Genomic DNA, 19,170 nt, shown 5'->3' with positions numbered 1-19,170 from the left:
CGAAATTGACAAACACTAAATCAATAAGGTACCAGAAACAGGTTACACGATGAAAACAGGCGATGGAGAGAGAATTAGAACTTGTATAATTTTCTGTCGTTGGGAGTTGTCTTCTCGCGCCAAGAATTTGCATCTTGGCCAACCCCGCGGTACTCTCATTTTCTAGCAACACTGTAATCAGAATTTCTCGAACTGAGCTGCATAGCCCGACCAAGATACTCTCAGACTCGCACTATCACTGTGCGATGAAGCCAGTGGAAGAAATACGACAACAAAGTTAGCATTGCCACCGTGCACTTCGGGATCTACCTGCCACTAGACATCGCGTCGGAGCTTGCAAAGAGTAGGCTATCATCCAGCTGGGTACGATGCAGCAGATACAAACACCAACTAGAACACTATTTCAAGAAGGGAAGCATGAAGTTCCCCACAGCTGCGACCGACTGACTACATATAAAGAGGAGGGGTCTGTTGTGATACACAAATCCGTTAGAAACTATTATTCAACTCGGTTGTTGGCAAAGATCCCTGCGAACTGATCCTCACACCCCTCTTGATGTTTTGTCGCCATTTCCGGTACATTCGGATTCCCCCAAAGCTTGCCAAACCTTCGTCATAGCAAGGCGAGTCATGAACCTTATATGATCCTCGACAATGTGGTCCGTAAACTATCGAACGAATTTGAGAATATAAAATGAACAATAAGCTCCTCGTTAAAGCATCATCATCTACGTGCTTCTCAACAAAGCCAACAAAGTGGAGAATGCCCGAAAGCTTCTGGCAATTGAGTAACCTATGATCAACATCATCAATGACGACGATACCGTAAGAACTATATAGGCATGTCCACCTTCGATAGTAAAGGGTGTTTCAAAACTTCGTGGACAACTTGGAGAACCTGGAATTCCTAAACCACGTCGTTTTGAAACACCCTTTACAGCAGACCATACACCGAAATTGGATTCACGCAACAGATACAACAACATCTCGGCGGACTTCACCAGATAGATGATGTAATGGAACTAAACACTTTTAAGTATTGTTATGAAACACACTATGATACTGTATCAACGGGAACGCTTCCTTCGCCCTCCTCCACTGCTTGCTTTGACTGCTGCTTTTCTACATCTCGGTCTAGGTAGAGGCTCAACGCAAAGACTATATCCCTACGTATAGCCTCTCGGCACTGCTCTACTTTATTCACCACTTCCGTGGAGCCCATGACCTCAGCGGCCTTCCCCAAGCGTCTGAACAACTCGTCGCACCTTTGAATACTCCTAACCACAGCTCCTTCTTGTAGCGGTTTGTCACCTGGTTTCCACAGAGAGTAATAGACTTCTTCATCGTCCTTGCTCGAGATCGGCTCGGCGGTCATCAGTTCAGCAAAGGGCACCCCTCTAGCCCAGGCATGAGCCAGTGGGGCTATGCCGAGACATAACTGCTTGTCAAATTCAGTCCAGTCTGTCTCCACCCTTTCTTTGGTCAACACATCCGCCACTTTGCCGTGCATCTCCATTGCTCTCTCCAGTAGCTTCACCGTTTCTGGAGGTAGGAGGACCTCAGCCGCCTCATGCGACATCTGCGACACGCCCGAGTCGCACGCAAAGCAACAGACCAGTGCCACACAGGAGGGCACATCAGCATCGCCGAGCTCATTGCAGAACAGAAGCTCAGTGAGAGTGAGTTCATCACCCAACACCAGCTCACTAGCCGCCCTTCCCTTCAACGTTATCTGCATAGTATTCTTATCAAGCTCGTCCAAGTCCATGAGCACTCTCAGCATCCTCTCTCGAGCTGATGCCAGATACAATGAAGAATCATCAATCTTGAACTCAAGGTCCTCAATGTCGTGCGTAATCTCCCCCTCCTCTACCACTAAATCGAAATGCTCCTGCCGCAGATGGCAGCGATGGCATTTACTGTGCATCTTGGTCATAGTGAGATCTTTAACGCCAATCAGCGTATCAAAATACTCCGTTTGAATCTGCTTCAGATTTTTCCCAAGCTCCAAAGGCTCATCGAACTGCCCTGCCTCTTCGCATCGTCGGAGCTCTCTAGCCAGACCGAACGCATCAGAAAAGTCAACCCCATGAGGAAGGCAATGATCAGTGACCAAGAGCAGGCCTGACTTCACCGGCAGATTTTTGATCCTCACAGTGTAACCATTATCACCAGCCGGGCTGCTTTCAGGGACGGGCCTCCTCAACACCACCAACACATCTACGGTAGCCATCACTGAGGTGCTCATAGATGGTGGGCTCGCTTCCAGTATCACCGCTGGAGACGACACCCTTATGTTCGGCAAACTCCACACCATGACCAGCCGCCCTCGGCAGAATACCTTTTTATGATCAGTGTTAAAGAGTTTACCGTACAAGTCGCTGGTCATATGCCGGGACTTCAATTCCAACTTGGCGTATCTATGCATATCCTCCTCCCCTAACACGCATTCCAGCTTGGGCAAATCCGCCTGCCTCTTCTTTAACCTCTGTAGATCTCTCTTCGCTGTAGGTAACTGCATCGCCCTTGCATTCTCCAGGTACGATCTGCTCATCAAATCCTCCGCTTTCCAATGTGTCAACTTTGCCATTTGCAGTAGCATCTGGAAAGTCAACTTGAACTGGCTCTGTAGAGGAGTGTGCTTGCTGGTCATCGTCGTAGTCAAAGCTTTCAGATCCGGCAGCTCTTCAGCAGCCAGTACATACACATTCCCAACACTGTCAAGGCCCCTCCTCCCCGCCCGGCCCGACATCTGCGTATACTCTGTTGGCAGCAGATACCGAAACTTCGACCCATCGTGTTTGCGTATCGATGAGAAAATAACCGATCTAGCTGGCATGTTCACGCCCATTGCAAATGTCTCAGTAGCAAAAAGCACCTTTATGTGACCACGAGAGAACAGGATCTCCACAGCTTCCTTCACAATAGGCAGCAGCCCTCCATGATGCACTCCGATGCCCCTTAGGGCCAAGTCGGTCACTGCTTGTATCTGGGGCAGATCTCGGTCGGACTCGTCCAACTTGGAAAAGGACTCCTTCAAAAACACGTGCACTTTCGATCGCTCAGCGCTGCCACTAAGCAAATCGAGATGCGGCATTCCCATCGCGTATCTTTCGCACCGCACTCGCGAGAATACGAAAACCGTTGCAGGTAGCTTGTCTTCAGTTTCCAAGGCTTTAATCATACCCTGCAGCTTCTGAGTTTCCAGTCTGATCTTGGACTCTCCCGTCAGGGGCTGCTTTGGTGCTGGCGCTCGGTGAACACCCTTGCCCTTTCCTTTGCCCTTGCCCTTGCCCTTGCCCTTCCCAACAGTCTGCTTAGTATTCGGCGCTGGGGCCTCAGATGCTCTCATCTCATCGTATCTGACCACAGAAAATTCCCATTGATTCTTTCTCGGGCACGTGAAAAGAACGAAAAGTTTCCTCGCAAACGAGTACCATCATATAACACAGGAGTTACTCAAAGAGTGGTATCATCGTATTCGCACTGTATCTCTGCTGGCAGCCTCAAATGAGATTAAGAAAACTCAAATTCGTCGAGAGAATATACTCTTCGTAACATGTCGCACTGGAGACTGTGAACGACAACTCACATTTTCCTATACGTCGCAGTATTGAAGACTCCCTTGTTGTCCATAAGCAAATACGGCTTCTCTTTCCACCACAGATAGTGGCACAGAGGCGTTGGTCTGTACGCAGTGCTCACTGTATACACAGTACGCTGCTTGGTCCGGCCCACCCAATCCGCGAACTCACGATAGTTTGGTACGGTAGCCGACAACATTACCATTGGGACCTGAGCCCCAACATTCCTAGGCTGCTGCTTCCACCTTACTCACATCGGCTGGCATGAGAATAATACATTCCTCCCAGACTACTCCTCTATCGGGATCGTTGACGAAATGCACCTCATCGAAAATAACAGTCTTGATGTTAGCCAAGCTCTCATCCTTCCTATACAGCATCGTCCTTAATATCTCCGTTGTCATAATAACAACACTAGCCTGGTACAGTGATAGCAATATCGTGAGGAGAAGGAAGATTATCTCACCAACGGGTTGATGGAGACATCCCCAGTGACAACGCCGACAGAGTCAAACTTCTGCGTGAACTCCCTGTACTTCTGATTGCTCAAAGCCTTGATAGGCGACGTGTATATCGCCCTACCACCCTGCTTTATAGCATCAGCTATTGCGTATCTGGCAAACAGCGGCCTCTCCACCATGAGACCCAGGTTCGACCCGCACCGCTGTCATTCCTCGGCTAATCACATACCTCACTACTAATAGCTACAACTGAAGTGGAACTTCACTTTAACATAAACATATAGAGTTCACCAATATACAGTGTGAGAAAATATGTACATGATCAACTGCATGTGTATTTGAGATTATGAAAATTGTGAGGAAACTTAGTGAAATTCTTATTAATTTCTGTGTACTACTTCCTCCTGAATTCGTCGTGAGGAAACTTCTAAACTCAACTGAGGAGAGCGAACATATATTCCAACAATGCCAATGTTTACTATATATACCTTTACAAACAAATATTATAGTCTAATATTAATGATTAGGTATAGAGTATAATGTAGCTCATTACAAAGGGATAATATGATATTCCCAATAACATATCCATCCTGTTTTATTCTTTTATATTGTTTGATCTACTACTGTATATCATCCGCGCAAAGCGTATTTTTCCCCCGCAGTCTTACTCAGCTACAGCGGTCTTCCCTGCACTCGTATGTGCGGCTACAAAAACACTGTCTCCTTGGGAGACCCGTAGCACAGCTCGCTTCTGGAAGTCGTCAAGTTCGAAAGGGAACTCCATTGCCGGAGGGTCGAGCTTATCATAAAAGTCCGAGACGTCCATATCTAAAATGAAAAGGATCCGAATGACCATACACTCCCGATGCTACTACCATCATCAGACTTGGCCCAGTGTACGCGTATCTTGCCATTCAACGGTCGGATAGGTCGTGGTGGGGGCGCGGGCTCGTCATCAGGCAGTTCGCCATTGTCGCTCTGAAGGAAGTGAAATGATGCATAGGAAGCCTCATCGATCAGCCACATTCAGCCCTAAACTTTAGTTTTCATGAGTATCAACAGAGCAATGTGAGTCATGAACGGCAATGTGAAGTGGCCCCTAGCAGTACCTCATCCTCAGTGTCCGTATACTCACTGTCATCATCAGTGGTGTAGTCGGATGTCTCCGAGCCACTGCTCGAATCAGCGTATAAATTGTTCAGCAATCCCCCAGCGGAAGGCAACGACATCGTCTTACTACTGTTTAATGCATACCATAACTCGTACTCTTCCTCACATCCCATTCTGGGTGACCAGCACTAGGCTGTATTGCTCATGGCCTCCCCATGGTGAACTCAGTCAATTCAAGAATTTATGGTATGGAAAATGACTTGTGTTCAACACCAGCTTAGCTACTTCAATGCGCTGATGACCGATGTTAGGGCATACTGAACAACCCAAAATTCCACCTCCCGTCATCGTCACCAGAATTGAAAACGCCGAGGCGACGAGTGTGACTAGGATACAGCCCCATGTCTGCGATTGCACTTCGTAAAAATCATAGTTATGATGAGCGTAGTACACAGAATACAATGTTATGACGGAATGTCATCGGAAATTGAATGTTTGCGCTACCGGACTTCTCATACACTCTACAGAGGGTGGTAATAGTAGCAGGTAATAGTGTCTTGCGAGTACCATAAACCGCATGCTTATACATGACGCTACGTTTGGCTTATCAACGTCATAGTGAGACCCTGATCACAGCATTACCTAAGGCTGGCCGTGCTAACCAGTAACTCTCAAATTTCCCTGTCCTTTGCGGCCATGCTCTCAGGTTTATGAGATTCTTTGGAAAACTGGGCGCTACTACACCTTTTTCGCGCCTATTTGAAATATAATAACTTCCATATAAGCTCTTATCATCATGGTGATTCTCGCAACACATATACCTGTTGAGTTGTGCTATAAAACACGTTTGTCGGAAGAGGAATTCTCACATATGAAACTGATTTCACTAAAACAACGGAATTGAAGTTCCTATGGCATTGCGTTGAAATTGAAGTTCTTATTTTCAGCTCACATTGAACTTAAAGTTCCTAAAGAGTGTCTTTAATGCTATTTCGTCCGTTCGTCCAAATAGTAGAAGTTACTATTGGTGAAATAGGCGTTGAAAAGGGGAGAGGTTTCATCACTGTCCATAGTTCAGGGCTCCAGGTTGAAATATTTCCCATTAGCTTATATTTATACTACCAATATCTACTATTGGGCCTATAACTCGGGAACTGCTCCTTCCTTAAGGATCTTACGTAGGATCGTTAGCCTCCTTACTTTAAGAAATCCTTACGCTCCTAAGGAGCGGCTCCTTCGTTGAGGAAGGCTTCTTAAGTTATAGGGTCATTGGCAGTAGCGAAGGAACTAAAGCAGCAGGAGTAATGCATATAGGCAATCTAACACATTTCCAATCCGCTTTTCCCTTAAGCTAGTCTGTGACCACGCAACGCTCCACTTGTTCATACTTGCGGGTTCCGTAACGGGCGATGAGAAAAGGGCCTTACATAGAATTCGATCCCGCGACCTCTTGTGTCGTAGATGCTACGCTTACGGCGCTATCATTATATCATTGTGTCTGATGGAGCATTGGTGTTACCCTTCCGCCTAGGTATGCAAGAACATATCTTCCGCTATCAGAACGAACATAACGGATAGTTGTATCTCAACGTGATCGTAGTAGCGGCGAGTCCCTCGACTGCCACGCTGCTTGTGGATTTCGAGATTTTCATTGCCATCATAATTTCGCCTGATTGAGCACTTCGACCGAGTCCCTCGTAAGGCCCTGTCAGCATTGCAGCTGCGATCAGTTTTATTTGCTATGAATGTCAGCGGAGCATCACCCTTGGCAAACGTCTCGATGACTGACCTAAGCTCCCATATCGAGACGTCCAGAGTTCTAGCGGGGAAGGTTTGGGATGCCTATGTGGCGCCATCACACTACAGGCTTCTGCAGACTGCAGGGTACCCATCACCAGTACCCGAGATAGTGACCTTACTCGTCATTCTTGCCACTTTCATCCTCACCCGAAGGCTCTTTGGGAGGAGTCGTGGGCCAAAGGGCCGCGAGGGGGACTGCTTGATGAGGTATGTTCAGTCGAGGAAGGCCCTACAGCTGACCCAACCTACTCCTCAAGGGAAAGGGGCACCCGGAGGGGCCGGAGCTGAGCAAATTCAGAGTATAATGCAACAAGTAGTACATAGGAAACTCCAAGTAGGATTATTTGGCCTCTTTGACGTAGGTGAACTACCTAGTGCAAATGGCCAGCCACGGAAATGACGTTCTCCAGAGCTTGATAGCGGACACGCAAGTAGGGCGTACATCGGTGCTTATACATCCATACCTCTCCCTCTTTAGAATCAATTCAATTCTCTGGAGTCTGGTGTGTCGCAGTTGAAGGCAGAGCGGGATGAGGCTGATTATGAGCTTTTGACTTCTAGTCAACAGGTTATAAACAACACTTGGAATTTCTTTGTCGTTCTTTTAACACGGAGGGACATGTCGTGATGTGAAACTTGTCTCGACCACAGTGTGGGGGAATATGCACATGGTCAACTACATGTGTTGGTATTCTTAGGGAAATTCTCACTGGTTTCAGTACACTATTACCCGAATTTGTAAGTGAGGCAACTCTTAGCCTCAGCTGAGGAAAGTGAGCGTATAATCCAATACTGTCGTATCAAAAGTAGAAGCAAGCATTCGAGGGTTCAATCGATTTGCGTATAGAAGACTACTTTTACCAGAGTTTTCTGTCCAGGTGTGTCTTCTCCGATGTTTTTTGTCACTTCAGATGATCGAGCACTTAGCGGCTAAGAAGTTGCCCCATCTGGACGAGGAGACCCGGGCCAGACTGCCTCCACTGAACGATGAATCCCTTGAGGACTTCAGTAGGAGGAGCATTGGGGGTAGTAACAATATTCACGCGAAGTCACCCATATTTTACTTTGAAGTTCGGGCTGATATTCGACGATTCTGAATAGATTCTGTAGAGTATTGTCTCCTCCCCAGGTCCTCCCTCTCCCTTTATTAAGTTGCAAGAGGCCCCGACAGCCTCTGCTGATCTCACGGTTTCTGATAATGATGGAGATGTAGCTGATGTGAGCTCTTCAGAATACGCGGGTGAACCTCGGGAGAGCGCGGGGAGTGTGGCCGCTGCCACAGCGGGCTCCACGACGGTCATGAGCGATCAGTCTTCATACGCTCCCCCCAAGGAAGAGTTCCCACCGAACACCGTCACTGCGCCACAAAATTCCCCACCTGCTGCTGAGCAGGACTTGTCACGCGTGCCGCTGGGGTACAGTACGGATTCCGGGATGGCGAGCTCCAATGAGGCGAGCGACCCCCAAAGGTCAACGAGGGCAAACACCAATAAGACTATGGCGCATTCACAAGTTGTCGGTTCTCCGATTCCTTCCCCGGTATCATCACAAGTTCATACTGCTGACAGCTACGACAAGCTCACTGCTTCGACAGAGATGCACACGGCAGAGGGCGGTCTTGAAGCATCGTCTGCAGAAGGAAGGGAGGTCGTTAATGATACTGGGCCAGGTGGGATTGGCAATGTCGTGGCGCAGTGAAATCGCATAATACTATGGCTTGTTTTAGTCGTTCCACCTCGGCCAACGGCGCGATCTAGTGATATGTCTTCTATCGCATCTCCCCGACCAGACCAAACTGCACACCCGGCGTTTGGGCATCCTGGGAGGGCTAGAAGGGCTCTGCCTCCTCGCATACAGAAGAGGGCTAAGCCTAAGCAGATTCTGGGGACGACTGGTAATAGCTACTATCCTAGCTGAGGGAGAAGGGAGGGAGGATTGTTTAGGAGACAGCCTTCTCTGGTGTGGGAAAATATGCACATGGTCAACCACATGTGTAGGTGACATTTTTGAAAATTCTGAGAAAAAATGAGGAAATTCTCATTCGTTTCTGCACACTTCTACCCGAATTCATATGTAAACTCCTACAATTAGTGAGGAAAATCCTGAGCTCAGCTGAGGCAAGCAAACGTATATCCCAACACTGGCCTCCCCTGTGTCAGATCCCTTTGCTACTCCAATGCATCACGCTGGAGTCACCTCGCCCTCTGCTGCCTCCAGTGCTCGCCAGGCGCCTGTCACTGGAGCCGGCCTTACAACCGGTGCTGGAGCCCATACCTACCTCACTGGCTTCCCAACACAGTGAGGAGTATGCGCTCAAGTCCACTCACTGTATTGTTTTTCTATCGATATTTTTGTTGCGTTGAAGGACCACCATCGAACGAAGCCCTGGCTCGCCGTGGGTAGGTGGTTTTCTCGAGAGGCCCAGAATCTCCAATTTTCCCGGGTCTGCATGTTTTCTTGATAGTGTCGACTCGTTGACGAAGATGTCAATTGTAATTTATATTTATCCCAACTGATTCTTATTACGGCGAGTGATTCTGTCCATAGAGTTGAGTTGTCCATAGCGACAGAGTATTCGATATTTGGGTTTACTCGTCATAAACCGTGATGAGGTAACTCTCAGATGCATTATGCCGACCTTCATTGTGACATACTTGAATTCTCAAAGTCAAACTTGCTTGTAACGCTGTCATTCTTGCAAGGGAAAATGTGTAGACAGTGAGAGGATCAAATTCTACGTCTGCATCGCTCCGCTCAAAACGCGTGTTTTGAATTGCATTTTCCATTGATGGTCGCAGAGGCTAGTTGTAACCCATCCACCTTAGTTAACGTTGGTGACCTCGTGACCAATGCCTGGCTCACCGGCTGCTGGTACTCCTGCTGACGTAGGGGTGGAAGGTATGAATTGGCCGATGGATGGTATGACATAAGAGTCTGTTAGGTCCCGCTTCTAGCTCGGCAGTGATGGAGTCCACAGTGGGCGACAAAGAGGCGGCCCCGGGGGGTACTAGGGTCATCTTACTGGCCAACATAGTGCATGGTTAGATCCCCTTTTGAAATCAGGGAAGGGGGTTGACGAGCACCTTGCCGAAGCAGTAGCAACAGCTGTTCCTGTGAGCTCCCAGGGCAGCCTGGTAGAAGCTGATGGTAAGCAACGTGTGGGAGGCTGCTCCCCTTCGAATACAACTTGCTACTGTTGCATCATAACTCGGAGCTAGTCTGTTGTAATATTCAGGATTTGATATTGACGTTGGTGAAAATGAGGGAGAGACGACAGGCACGATAGCTGAGAATAGTGACGACCAAATTCCCGATGATGAGAATGTGCAAAGTAATACCACTACAGCTCGTTGGTCTATACTAGCACGGCACGAGGCCGTTCATGGTCATTCGGGTGACAACCATTGGTCGCTTCTCCAACCGGAAATTTGCTAATGAAGTCGCTCTCTCTAAAGGGCTTCTGCAACCGGAAATTTGCTAATGAAGTCGCTCTCTCTAAAGGGCTTCGCAGCCGGAAATTTGCTGATGACGTCTCTCTCTCTAAAAGGCTTCTGTAACCGGAAATTTGCTGATGACGTCGCTCTCTCTAAAGGGCTTCTGCAACCGGAAATTTGCCAAGGAAGTCGCTCTCTCTAAAGGCAGCTGAATTGAAAATGAGCAAAAATGAAGTCGTATCACGGTTGTGTGGATGTGTTCCTCGAGAGGTTCCGGTATACCTTATGTAACAGCGCGAATCACTTGTGTCGACAAAGAGTCAATTAAATCGCGAACAAAAGTTGAAACTTATCTCACATCGAAAAAGGAGGTAGGGAGCCTCTCACCATGACCGATTTCGACTGGAAGGAATCTCAGCGTTCCATCACAGCTGCTCCAGGAGACGAAAATTGACCATCCTTCATCTCGAAATTTCCATATGAATGGCTGAGACCTGTTCGCGAGGTTATGAAGCGCTCTTCAGGTCCTGTACAGGTGGGTGCTGAGGACAGTCATCTCGTCATCGATAGTACTGACTTCAAGGAGCTCCTCATTGACGACGCGCCCGGTGTGTATGAACAGCTAGAGCAGAGTCATAGGCTTTGTGACAAGCTACGCATAATGGTAGTTCGAGTGGGGAGTCCCGAGGTCATGCCAGCGTTGATACACTTCAGTTGGAAGAGAGAGCTAATGTGGAGAAGAGCTATGCGGCTAGTCTGGAGCGCTTGGCCAGGAAGGCTAAAGAGGTGCTCCTGGCCGACGCCAAGCCCTCAGGATCGGCGACGGCCTCGGCTGCCTTTGACGGTTATATAGGAAGCGTTATGCATAGAGCTGAGCAGTCGAGACAGTTGGCGAGCGACTTGGCTGGGGAGGTGGTGCCGTCACTCAGAGGGACCTTGAAGCAGCATGGGCAGGTTTATCAGCGGATTAGGGCGGACGGGATGAAGTTGTCAACTGCTCTGCAAGAACAGTATCGACTTCATGATGAGACGGTGTTGCGGTATGACGAGGCGGCACAGAGAGCTGACCATCTTATGCGGGAACTTGCCCTTGATACTACACATGACCCTAGTAGTAGACTAAGACTGGCAATAGCTGCGGCGGAGTCCTCGAGACTAGCTTCGGGCTGTGAGGAAGGCTATAAGAAAGCTGTTCATAAGGTCAATACTGAACGGCAGAGATTTGTAGCACACATGGACATTATTATGGACGCCCTACAGGACATGGAAGTGAAGAGGGAGCGGTGTTTTAAGGATGCACTTAGGAAGACATTGGTGTTTGATATGGCGTGGGTTCGTAATGTGGAGTATGACCTCAACCGGGTTATACCAATCGCGGAGGAAGTGGACCCTGAGGGTGATACGGCACAGTTCGCCCGGGAGAGGTATGCTGAACGAGCCAGGTTGGTGAAGGGGGGAGTGGGCAGGGCGACTTTGCTGGAGAAGATCGAAGTGCTGCCCTGGTCGAAGTTGCAGGAGAGCTTGCATCCATCAGAACAGCGTAGAGAACCACCGAGCGAAATCAATGGAGTAGATGAGAATGAGGCCGTGTCGCGCTGTGATGCGTTTGTCGAATCTGTATGGAGAGGCGATGCAGCGGCGGAGGACTCTAAGGAGCTCGTAGCCGGTCTCAGAGACCACGGTGTTCGTATGCAATTCTGCAAGAAACTGCGATCGAAAGCCCACAGTGAGGCGGTCCTTGAGGGAGGCATGACGTCATTGCAGACTCTGGCCAAGACCTGTGGGGTCGTACTGGATCTGGCTGACCAGCAGATGGACGGCGAGACTGCTGGTCAGATCGCTGGTGTTAGTCTGAGGATATGCGTTTTAAAGGAGGATGGTAAGAAGCACAGTCTCATGCAGGAGCTCTACTATCACCCTATATGGAGCCGCGTGTTAATCTGGGAGGATATACTCTTGTGGGCTATAGCTGAAAGTTGTATGGCAGAGCAAAGGGGACGAGCCGGCTGGCCAGAGCGTGATGCCGCTGATACGTCCTACGCGGTTGGTATCAGTAATTTTGGAGAGGTCATCCTCCACTACGGTGTGCGGCCTGACAACGGTAAGGATTTAGTCTTGAGGTGTATAGGCCGCATGGAGGAGCCTCTGGGACGGGGGGCCCTGGATGATATTAAGACGACTTTGCTCGATGGTTTGGTAGTGGCTGAGGTGAAGGAAGCTCAGCCGGAGGAGCAGGAGGAGACTAAGGAGGAGGATGAACATTTGAATGACCGTGATGCGAGAGAAGATGTTTTTGCGTGACGAAGTATGTATGCTTATAACTTGATTTTTCGTCAATACTCACTGTTGTGTTTCCCAATCAGTTGAGGACTCCGGGCCGACTGTATGTTCGTGTGCGGCGCAAGTCCATACATTTACGGGGCCCGTTTAGTGTTGGAATATATGCCTGGTTTCCTCAGCTGAGTTCAGCATTATAGAAGTTTACATACGAATTCGGGTAGAAATGTACAGAAACCAATTAGAATTTCCACAAGTTATCCACAGATGTTACTTATATGCATTTTTCCTGCACTGGGTCCGTCTTTGAGTAGATGGTCGACCATGGCTATTACTATAGTGACTTTTCATTAAAATGCTCTCTAGCCTCTCTACTGTGGTTTCTGCAAAGAAGCCCAAAGTTATCATTTATGGTGGAGCTGGTTTCATCGGCAGCAGGCTGGCTCTGCACCTACATCACAAAGGGTGCCATGTTACCGCAGTAGACCACGATAACTCCCAAGTGCTAGTAGCTCTGAAAGTAGCCGGTATACCTGTTATTAAGTTTTCTAGCAAGGAAGAGTGCGATTTCGAGAAGGACGTAGCGGACAAGGACGTGATTATCATGATGGCTGGTATGCCTTCGGTACGCTCGTGCTCCAGTGTTTGGGGGACTATGGCCAACACTGTTGGTAACCTATCACGATTCCTGGCTTGTAAGCGACCGAAGGGCCAGGTCTTGATCTACGCCAGCAGCTCTAGCGTGTATGGTGACACCAGTGATGAAGTGGTTGATGAGGAATACTGCAAATACAAAGGGCACAACTATTATGATATTTCCAAGAAGTGTATGGACCTCATTGCTGAGCACTATATTAGGGAGAGTGGTGGCACTGAGAAAATCTATGGTCTGCGCTTCGGTACAGTATGTGGATGGTCATTGAACCTTCGTAGTGATGTTATGGTGAATGCTATGGCGTACTCAGCTCTCACTCGGAAGAAAGTTGGCATTTTTGTTGAGCATGTACATCGGCCGGTTTTGGCACTTGAAGACCTCTGTAGAGCAGTAGAGGCGCTCATGACCTATAGACCGGACGGTGGGGTATACAACCTGGCCAGCGTCCAACATACGGTCTATGAATTCGGTAAGGAGGTTTCGGACTTCTTCAATGTCCCCCTTGTGCGTGAGCAGCTGGTCCCTGGCACACGTGGCAATGAGAAATTCACTAAGACGACTTACGACTTCTGCGTTTCGACTGACAAGTTCCTCAAAGCGATCCCATCGTTTAAGTTCGTCGCTACTGCTGCGAGTATCTGCCAGGAGATCAGAGACAACTGGGATGACATCATCCTCGCTGGACCTCGCCTTGCAGATCGATATACTGAGATCAGAACTGCTAAGGCGTTAGAGTGTACCGAGGTCAAGAAGTGCCGCTGTTGTGGTAGGAATGATCTTAGATTGGTTCTCGACTTGGGTAGTCAGCCGCCTGCTAACAGTTTCCATCCTGCTACTTCACGGGAGCTTAAATCGTACCCTCTTCAAGTGAAGGTTTGCGAGCACTGCTGGCATCTCCAGTTGGCTCATGTAGTCAACCCGGACGTCCTCTTTCGTGACTATGTCTACGTGTCGGGTACATCCACCACTTTGGCCAAGTACTCGCAATGGTTCGCTGATATGGTCGCGAAGGATGTCGGAAAGTCTAATGGTGTTGTTCTCGACGTTGGTTGTAATGACGGAACTTTACTGGACTACTTCAACCAAATCGGATGGAAGACCGTCGGCGTTGATCCAGCTGTGAATCTGATGAGTGAAGTGACTATCAAGAAAGGTCATCGTGCTATTTGTGATTATTGGTCGCCTCAAGTTGCTAGACAGATTGGCTTGGTCGATGCTGTCACGGCGCAGAATGTCTTCGCTCACGTTGCCCAGCCAGTTGAGTTCTTGGAAGCCTGTGCGGAGGCTATGAACGACGAGTCGAGGCTCTATATACAGACTAGTCAGGCCGATATTGTTGCTAATGGAGAATTCGATACGATCTACCATGAGCATCAGTCCTTCTTCTCTTCAAAATCGATGATTGTCTTAGCGGAGCGATGCGGCTTTACTGTTGTACGCGTGACTAAACCCAGTATACACGGTACATCGTATATCTTCTGTCTGAGGAAGGGCGTACGATTGGAACTGGTCGAAGACACGGTAAGGAGTGAGCTCGCGAAGGAAGAGGCCAGGGGTATCTACAGTATCGGTACCTACAAGCACTTCGCCGACTTGGCGAGAACTCGAACGGCAAGTTTCCTCCGACGTCTCCGTGAGTGGTGGATGGAAGGCCGTAAGGTCGTTGCTTACGGTGCAGCGGCTAAGGCCGTTGTTCTCCTCAACTTTGCTGGTGTTACTAATGAGTTGGCATATGTTGTTGATGATAACCCGAGGAAGACCGGTCTACAAGTCCCTGGCATCAACGGCCTTATGGTCTATGATCCGAAGGCCGCCCTTCAGAGCGAGAAGTCTGATCTCACTGTGGTGGTATTGGCTTGGAACTTCCTCGATGAGATCAAGGGGAGAGTGAAGGCTCTCAGACCTGATGCTCATGATGAATTCCATTCTATTCTGGACATGGCCAAATCCTCGCAGGGCACAATCGTTAGCAAACTCTGATTGTTGCTCTTGTCTAGTTCACTACGGGGGCATTCATCCAGTATTCACCCATCACTGTCACTGTACCTGCTGTGCTTTACCTGCTCATCGTGCTCTAGACTGTGTTTCATCATTGCGTTGACGATGATTGATGAGTGTTGTGTTCTCCGTCACTTCCGGTTTTCATCAGGCCTGGTCTGGCCGGGCCAGGGTGGCCCTCACCTGTAATGCATTCTCTCGAGAGTTGATTTGTTTTCCCAAGCAATGACCGTCGACTGTCCAGCTTCCAGTCGGGAATATTATCGTCGCTCAATGATGAGCTCGTCGATTTTCCAGAACCATATTGACACGAAGCCGGAGAGTGTGGTGGCGAAAATCGGCCAGGAGACAAGAAGCAGTTCCGCAGTTATTCGCCCTAACGTTCCCTCTCTGAACGTTCACGACGTCCCCCGAGAGATGTAAGTCGTCCTCTCATTCCAGTGATTCCATAGTCATCGCTATGTAGGCCCTCAGAGCACATGAGGAACCGTGTTGCTAAGCAATTCAATGAAGGGATGCCTTCGGTCGGCTCGAGCACGTCAAGCTCTACTCCATGTGTCAGCGCTAGGTCTGGCGGGTATGAGAGCTCACATCGAAGCGGGAAGCGACATCTTCCTGATCCGGCCACACAACGCCTCGTGACGCCTTCTCGTCGAAGGTTAGTTAGCGCTGACTTGGCTCGTCAAGAAGTGATTCGCTCCATGCCCCGATGTGAATCCGTCCCAGTGATCCCCAGTATTGCTGAGATCGGCTGGTCACCTTCGAATAATACAAGTCGACATGGACCTTCCTCTCTGGTACAGACAGACTCGAACGGATTCACTCCGCTGAAAATTAGAGGCGGCGAGTGCGCGGCTAGATTTGCAGCTAGAACGTTCACTTCTAGTATTGATAACTGGACAGGCTCAGCAGCAGCAACCCAGAGTGATACTCCAAGGAGTGTCCGAGGGTCTTCCGTAGTGAGATCCTTCTCCGACAGAAATCGGCTCTCTCGGGTTCCTATCGGCAGCCATATTACATCCCCGAAGTCGACTGTCTCCACTCCACGCGGATGCGGCGGGCAGTCCTTAAGCAGTAGCCGAGAGCTACTGGCAGCCCTAGGTGGTGACACGCTACCATCCATACCAGTGTCACCAGCCACACCTCGGTCCACTGCGGAAAGCAGTTTTGCCCACAGAGGTATGATTGGCAGTACTCTATTGAGAGACTACACTCCGAGTCGTCTTAACTGGGGTGGTAGTTGCTTCTATCGTAAAGGAGGTATAATGACTGCAAGACCACCACCCAAAGCTTGGAACGCTGGTTTGGGTAGGAAGTTGTTCACATGATCTGCGAGTGCTGGTTAGTTGTATGAATCTGTCTCGTGTTCAGTGAATTATTGAGCTCTGGAGGTTTCGTCTGTACGCACATGGAATACTTCTCGGAGGTTTTTTCCTGAAATTTTCAGAGAACCTTGACTGCACTGTATAATCAGTCAAATTATAGTCAGTACTGATTCCACTTCCACGTGTCATGACGAAACTACGCGACTTGAGAGACATTTATGCGTCCGAGTGAGATGGTTCCACTAAAATCGGAAGTCAGACGTTCGCGCCCTCCGCACCTTCGAAGGTCTCCTATACTGTGACCGTAGTCAATTGTCGAGCTGCTGTCAATGGTTCTCAGCTGACATTAACGCCGTGAGGTTTTCACTCCCTTCTAGTGTGGAAGCAGCGAGTGGTGCTGTACCACTTGTACACCAACGAAACTAGCGCGGGGCGTCCAGAAATCGAAGTGCTCGGTTGTTTCGGTGATCGAAGCAACACTTCTGAATGCTTCCACTCAGGGGAACGATAGGGTTGTATCGCACTGTGCTTTACATTGAATTGCCAACTCGGCAATGCCAAGCATCATGGCCGAGTACACCTGACATATTGCCTTCAGATAAACCTAAGCCTGAACTTGTGGCACCTGATAAATGACATTTCCCCTACCAACATCGTCATCGGTGGTTACATCGTATATGAAGGTTCATTGAGCTGTCACTATCTACTGAGACGAATCTGCCGATGGGCTAGAAATTCGTATCATGGGAATAGTCAACTACCTGACAGCAACGTTTCAAACAGTACTAGTATTCAGCGCGAAATACTCTGGAGTAAACGAACCTATTCTGACTTCGACGCAGGAAGCCTCACATTGGTTCCTCCGTTGGGAGATGTGATTAGATTGGTATCGAGCAGCAAGTCGTCGTGAGTGCCACATTTCCTTTACGTTGTGTGTCTACATAGGAGAGGGAGACGCCGTCTCCGAGGCGGAAGTTCGTTGAAGCCTTACGTCTCGTTTCCAGGACACGTTGGGCGAAGGTCCGATGAGAATGGATAACCGCATTACCGATAAGGCTTGATCGGTCGAGATAGTGCCCCAACTCAAATAGGTTCTTGTCGTAGATCGTTTAGAAAAGCAAGCTTAGTCGAGATCTAGCATTGATTCTCTTCTGTTTAATAAGAGAATCAAAGATTAGCTGAGTCCATCAGAGTATTTCAGTGAAAAAAGCTGGGTGCTCTTCTGATGGAATGATTTCGGATCTCGACCTGACGCCGTGTTAAGTAGCATTCGTCTGATCACCTGAGCTGGTCGCAACGGGTCGACCAAGTAAGAACAAAAGCTGGGTCGAGCGGGAAATTTCCCTTCGACCCCCCGCGAGTGATGAATGCCATTCACTGATCGTTTGCAGCCGTTGTGCTTCTCGACTTGTGGTGGGTTTCGTTCATGGTAATATCGAGAAAGGCTGGGCGTCAAGTCCCTGGCATCAGAGATCCCAGGACGAGTCCATCAGTCGAGCTGAGTTCCCGGGCAGCGCTTTATATACGGGGTGATCATAGACCTCTTTAGTTCGATTTTCTGAAGGTAATATGAGCTCCTATAACCAAAACGCTACCACTCACCGAGATAGTGCGCTATCCTCGGCCCCGTAAGATTCGAATCAGTGTTAAGGTCATAGGAAGACCCTCGCTTTAGACAAACGTCACGGGACCGCACCGGCCCCGTGGGCGGTCGAACGGCAGTACCATCTGCGGGGAGCTGCTCGTCTCTTGGTCCGGACACTTTCAACGCGGCAGAAAATAAAGTAAGCACTCAGCGTATATATTGTCTCTGATACTATTGTTCTGAGAACAATGTTCTCAGCCTATTAACTCCCACTCGTATTGTTGTTACTAATCTTCAAGGCTTGATGTTGAGATGCATACTAGAGAGTCTAGGTCTAGCACACCTTCAATTTCCGTGGGTTTGTTCGCATTTCGAATAACTTAGTGCAAGTGATCTTCGGTGAATCAATCAGTCCCAGCCTAAGACTCGTGTGTTTTCAGCGACGTCCATCTTTGACTAGAAGGTATTCGGAATCATTCAGTGTAGCCTTGAGTGCCGCTCATGAGCGTATAACAGGCTTTCCCGAGTATTCCCCAGAACTCGTTGGATTCCTACGAAGTGACACGGTGAGCTGTGGTATACTTCGCCGCTTTCTGTTTCTGGAAGGATTCACTTATCATCAAGATACCACACCCCAAGCTCTACCTGACCGCCTTCACTGCCTGCTTCTCATCACTCCTCTGTCTAATTACATTTGCGATACCGATTTCTGGCCCGACGGATTTGCCTGTATGGCAATGGTTGCCAGTACTATTCCTCATCATCCTACAGTGTAATTTTTGCCTTGCCCCGTGGGCCAACACCTTTCTCCCCGACGTATGGGGCGATCGCCGTGTATGGAAGTACTTCAAGATTGGTTGCATGGCGAGTGTTATCCAGTTATTCTTCCTCGGTGTCATTCCGGCTTTCACTCCTTATTATCCCCTACCATGGATGCCTGT

The 19,170-nt window shown here is 48.9% G+C and overlaps 4 protein-coding genes across 4 annotated transcripts; 3 read left to right on the top strand and 1 right to left on the bottom strand.

Annotated features, from left to right (window-relative positions):
• Positions 1–1,054: 1,054 nt before the first annotated feature.
• Positions 1,055–5,328, bottom strand: Pmar_PMAR021106 (helicase with zinc finger protein motif, putative; the record flags this gene model as incomplete). The annotated part of the gene is made up of 7 exons (XM_002784665.1): positions 1,055–3,362; positions 3,593–3,795; positions 3,839–4,003; positions 4,051–4,198; positions 4,714–4,873; positions 4,921–5,023; positions 5,155–5,328. 7 exons carry the CDS (start codon positions 5,326–5,328, stop codon positions 1,055–1,057), a joined length of 3,261 nt encoding a protein of 1,086 aa, XP_002784711.1.
• Positions 5,329–6,883: 1,555 nt separating this feature from the next.
• On the top strand, positions 6,884–9,278 carry Pmar_PMAR021105 (hypothetical protein). Its single transcript, XM_002784664.1, has 7 exons — positions 6,884–7,268; positions 7,318–7,386; positions 7,434–7,523; positions 7,867–7,981; positions 8,085–8,624; positions 8,682–8,849; positions 9,115–9,278. Exons 1-7 carry the CDS (start codon positions 6,897–6,899, stop codon positions 9,255–9,257), a joined length of 1,497 nt encoding a protein of 498 aa, XP_002784710.1. The 5' UTR covers positions 6,884–6,896; the 3' UTR covers positions 9,258–9,278.
• Positions 9,279–9,804: 526 nt separating this feature from the next.
• Pmar_PMAR021104 (hypothetical protein) lies at positions 9,805–12,690 on the top strand (the record flags this gene model as incomplete). Its single annotated transcript, XM_002784663.1, has 6 exons — positions 9,805–9,853; positions 9,897–9,959; positions 10,019–10,102; positions 10,191–10,286; positions 10,914–11,053; positions 11,104–12,690. 6 exons carry the CDS (start codon positions 9,805–9,807, stop codon positions 12,688–12,690), a joined length of 2,019 nt encoding a protein of 672 aa, XP_002784709.1.
• Positions 12,691–13,021: 331 nt separating this feature from the next.
• Positions 13,022–15,401, top strand: Pmar_PMAR021103 (nad dependent epimerase/dehydratase, putative; the record flags this gene model as incomplete). Its single annotated transcript, XM_002784662.1, has 1 exon — positions 13,022–15,401. One exon carries the CDS (start codon positions 13,022–13,024, stop codon positions 15,299–15,301), a length of 2,280 nt encoding a protein of 759 aa, XP_002784708.1. The 3' UTR covers positions 15,302–15,401.
• Positions 15,402–19,170: the final 3,769 nt, after the last annotated feature.

Source organism: Perkinsus marinus (genome assembly GCF_000006405.1).
Source record: "Perkinsus marinus ATCC 50983 genomic scaffold scf_1104296934700, whole genome shotgun sequence".
Taxonomy (NCBI): Eukaryota; Perkinsozoa; order Perkinsida; family Perkinsidae; genus Perkinsus; species Perkinsus marinus.
The sequence above is the reverse complement of the archived record's forward strand: the minus strand, read 5'-3'. Positions and strand labels throughout refer to the sequence as shown.

What these genes read in the sequence shown, in the direction of transcription:
- Pmar_PMAR021105 (XM_002784664.1), top strand. Translation starts at nt 6,897, where the DNA reads ATGAATGTCAGCGGAGCATCACCCTTGGCAAACGTCTCGATGACTGAC. An exon ending in TTTTGACTTCTAGTCAACAG is followed by an intron (nt 7,524 to 7,866) that starts GTTATAAACAAC and finishes TTGTCACTTCAG; the next exon opens with ATGATCGAGCACTTAGCGGC. An exon ending in CAGTAGGAGGAGCATTGGGG is followed by an intron (nt 7,982 to 8,084) that starts GTAGTAACAATA and finishes TCTCCTCCCCAG; the next exon opens with GTCCTCCCTCTCCCTTTATT.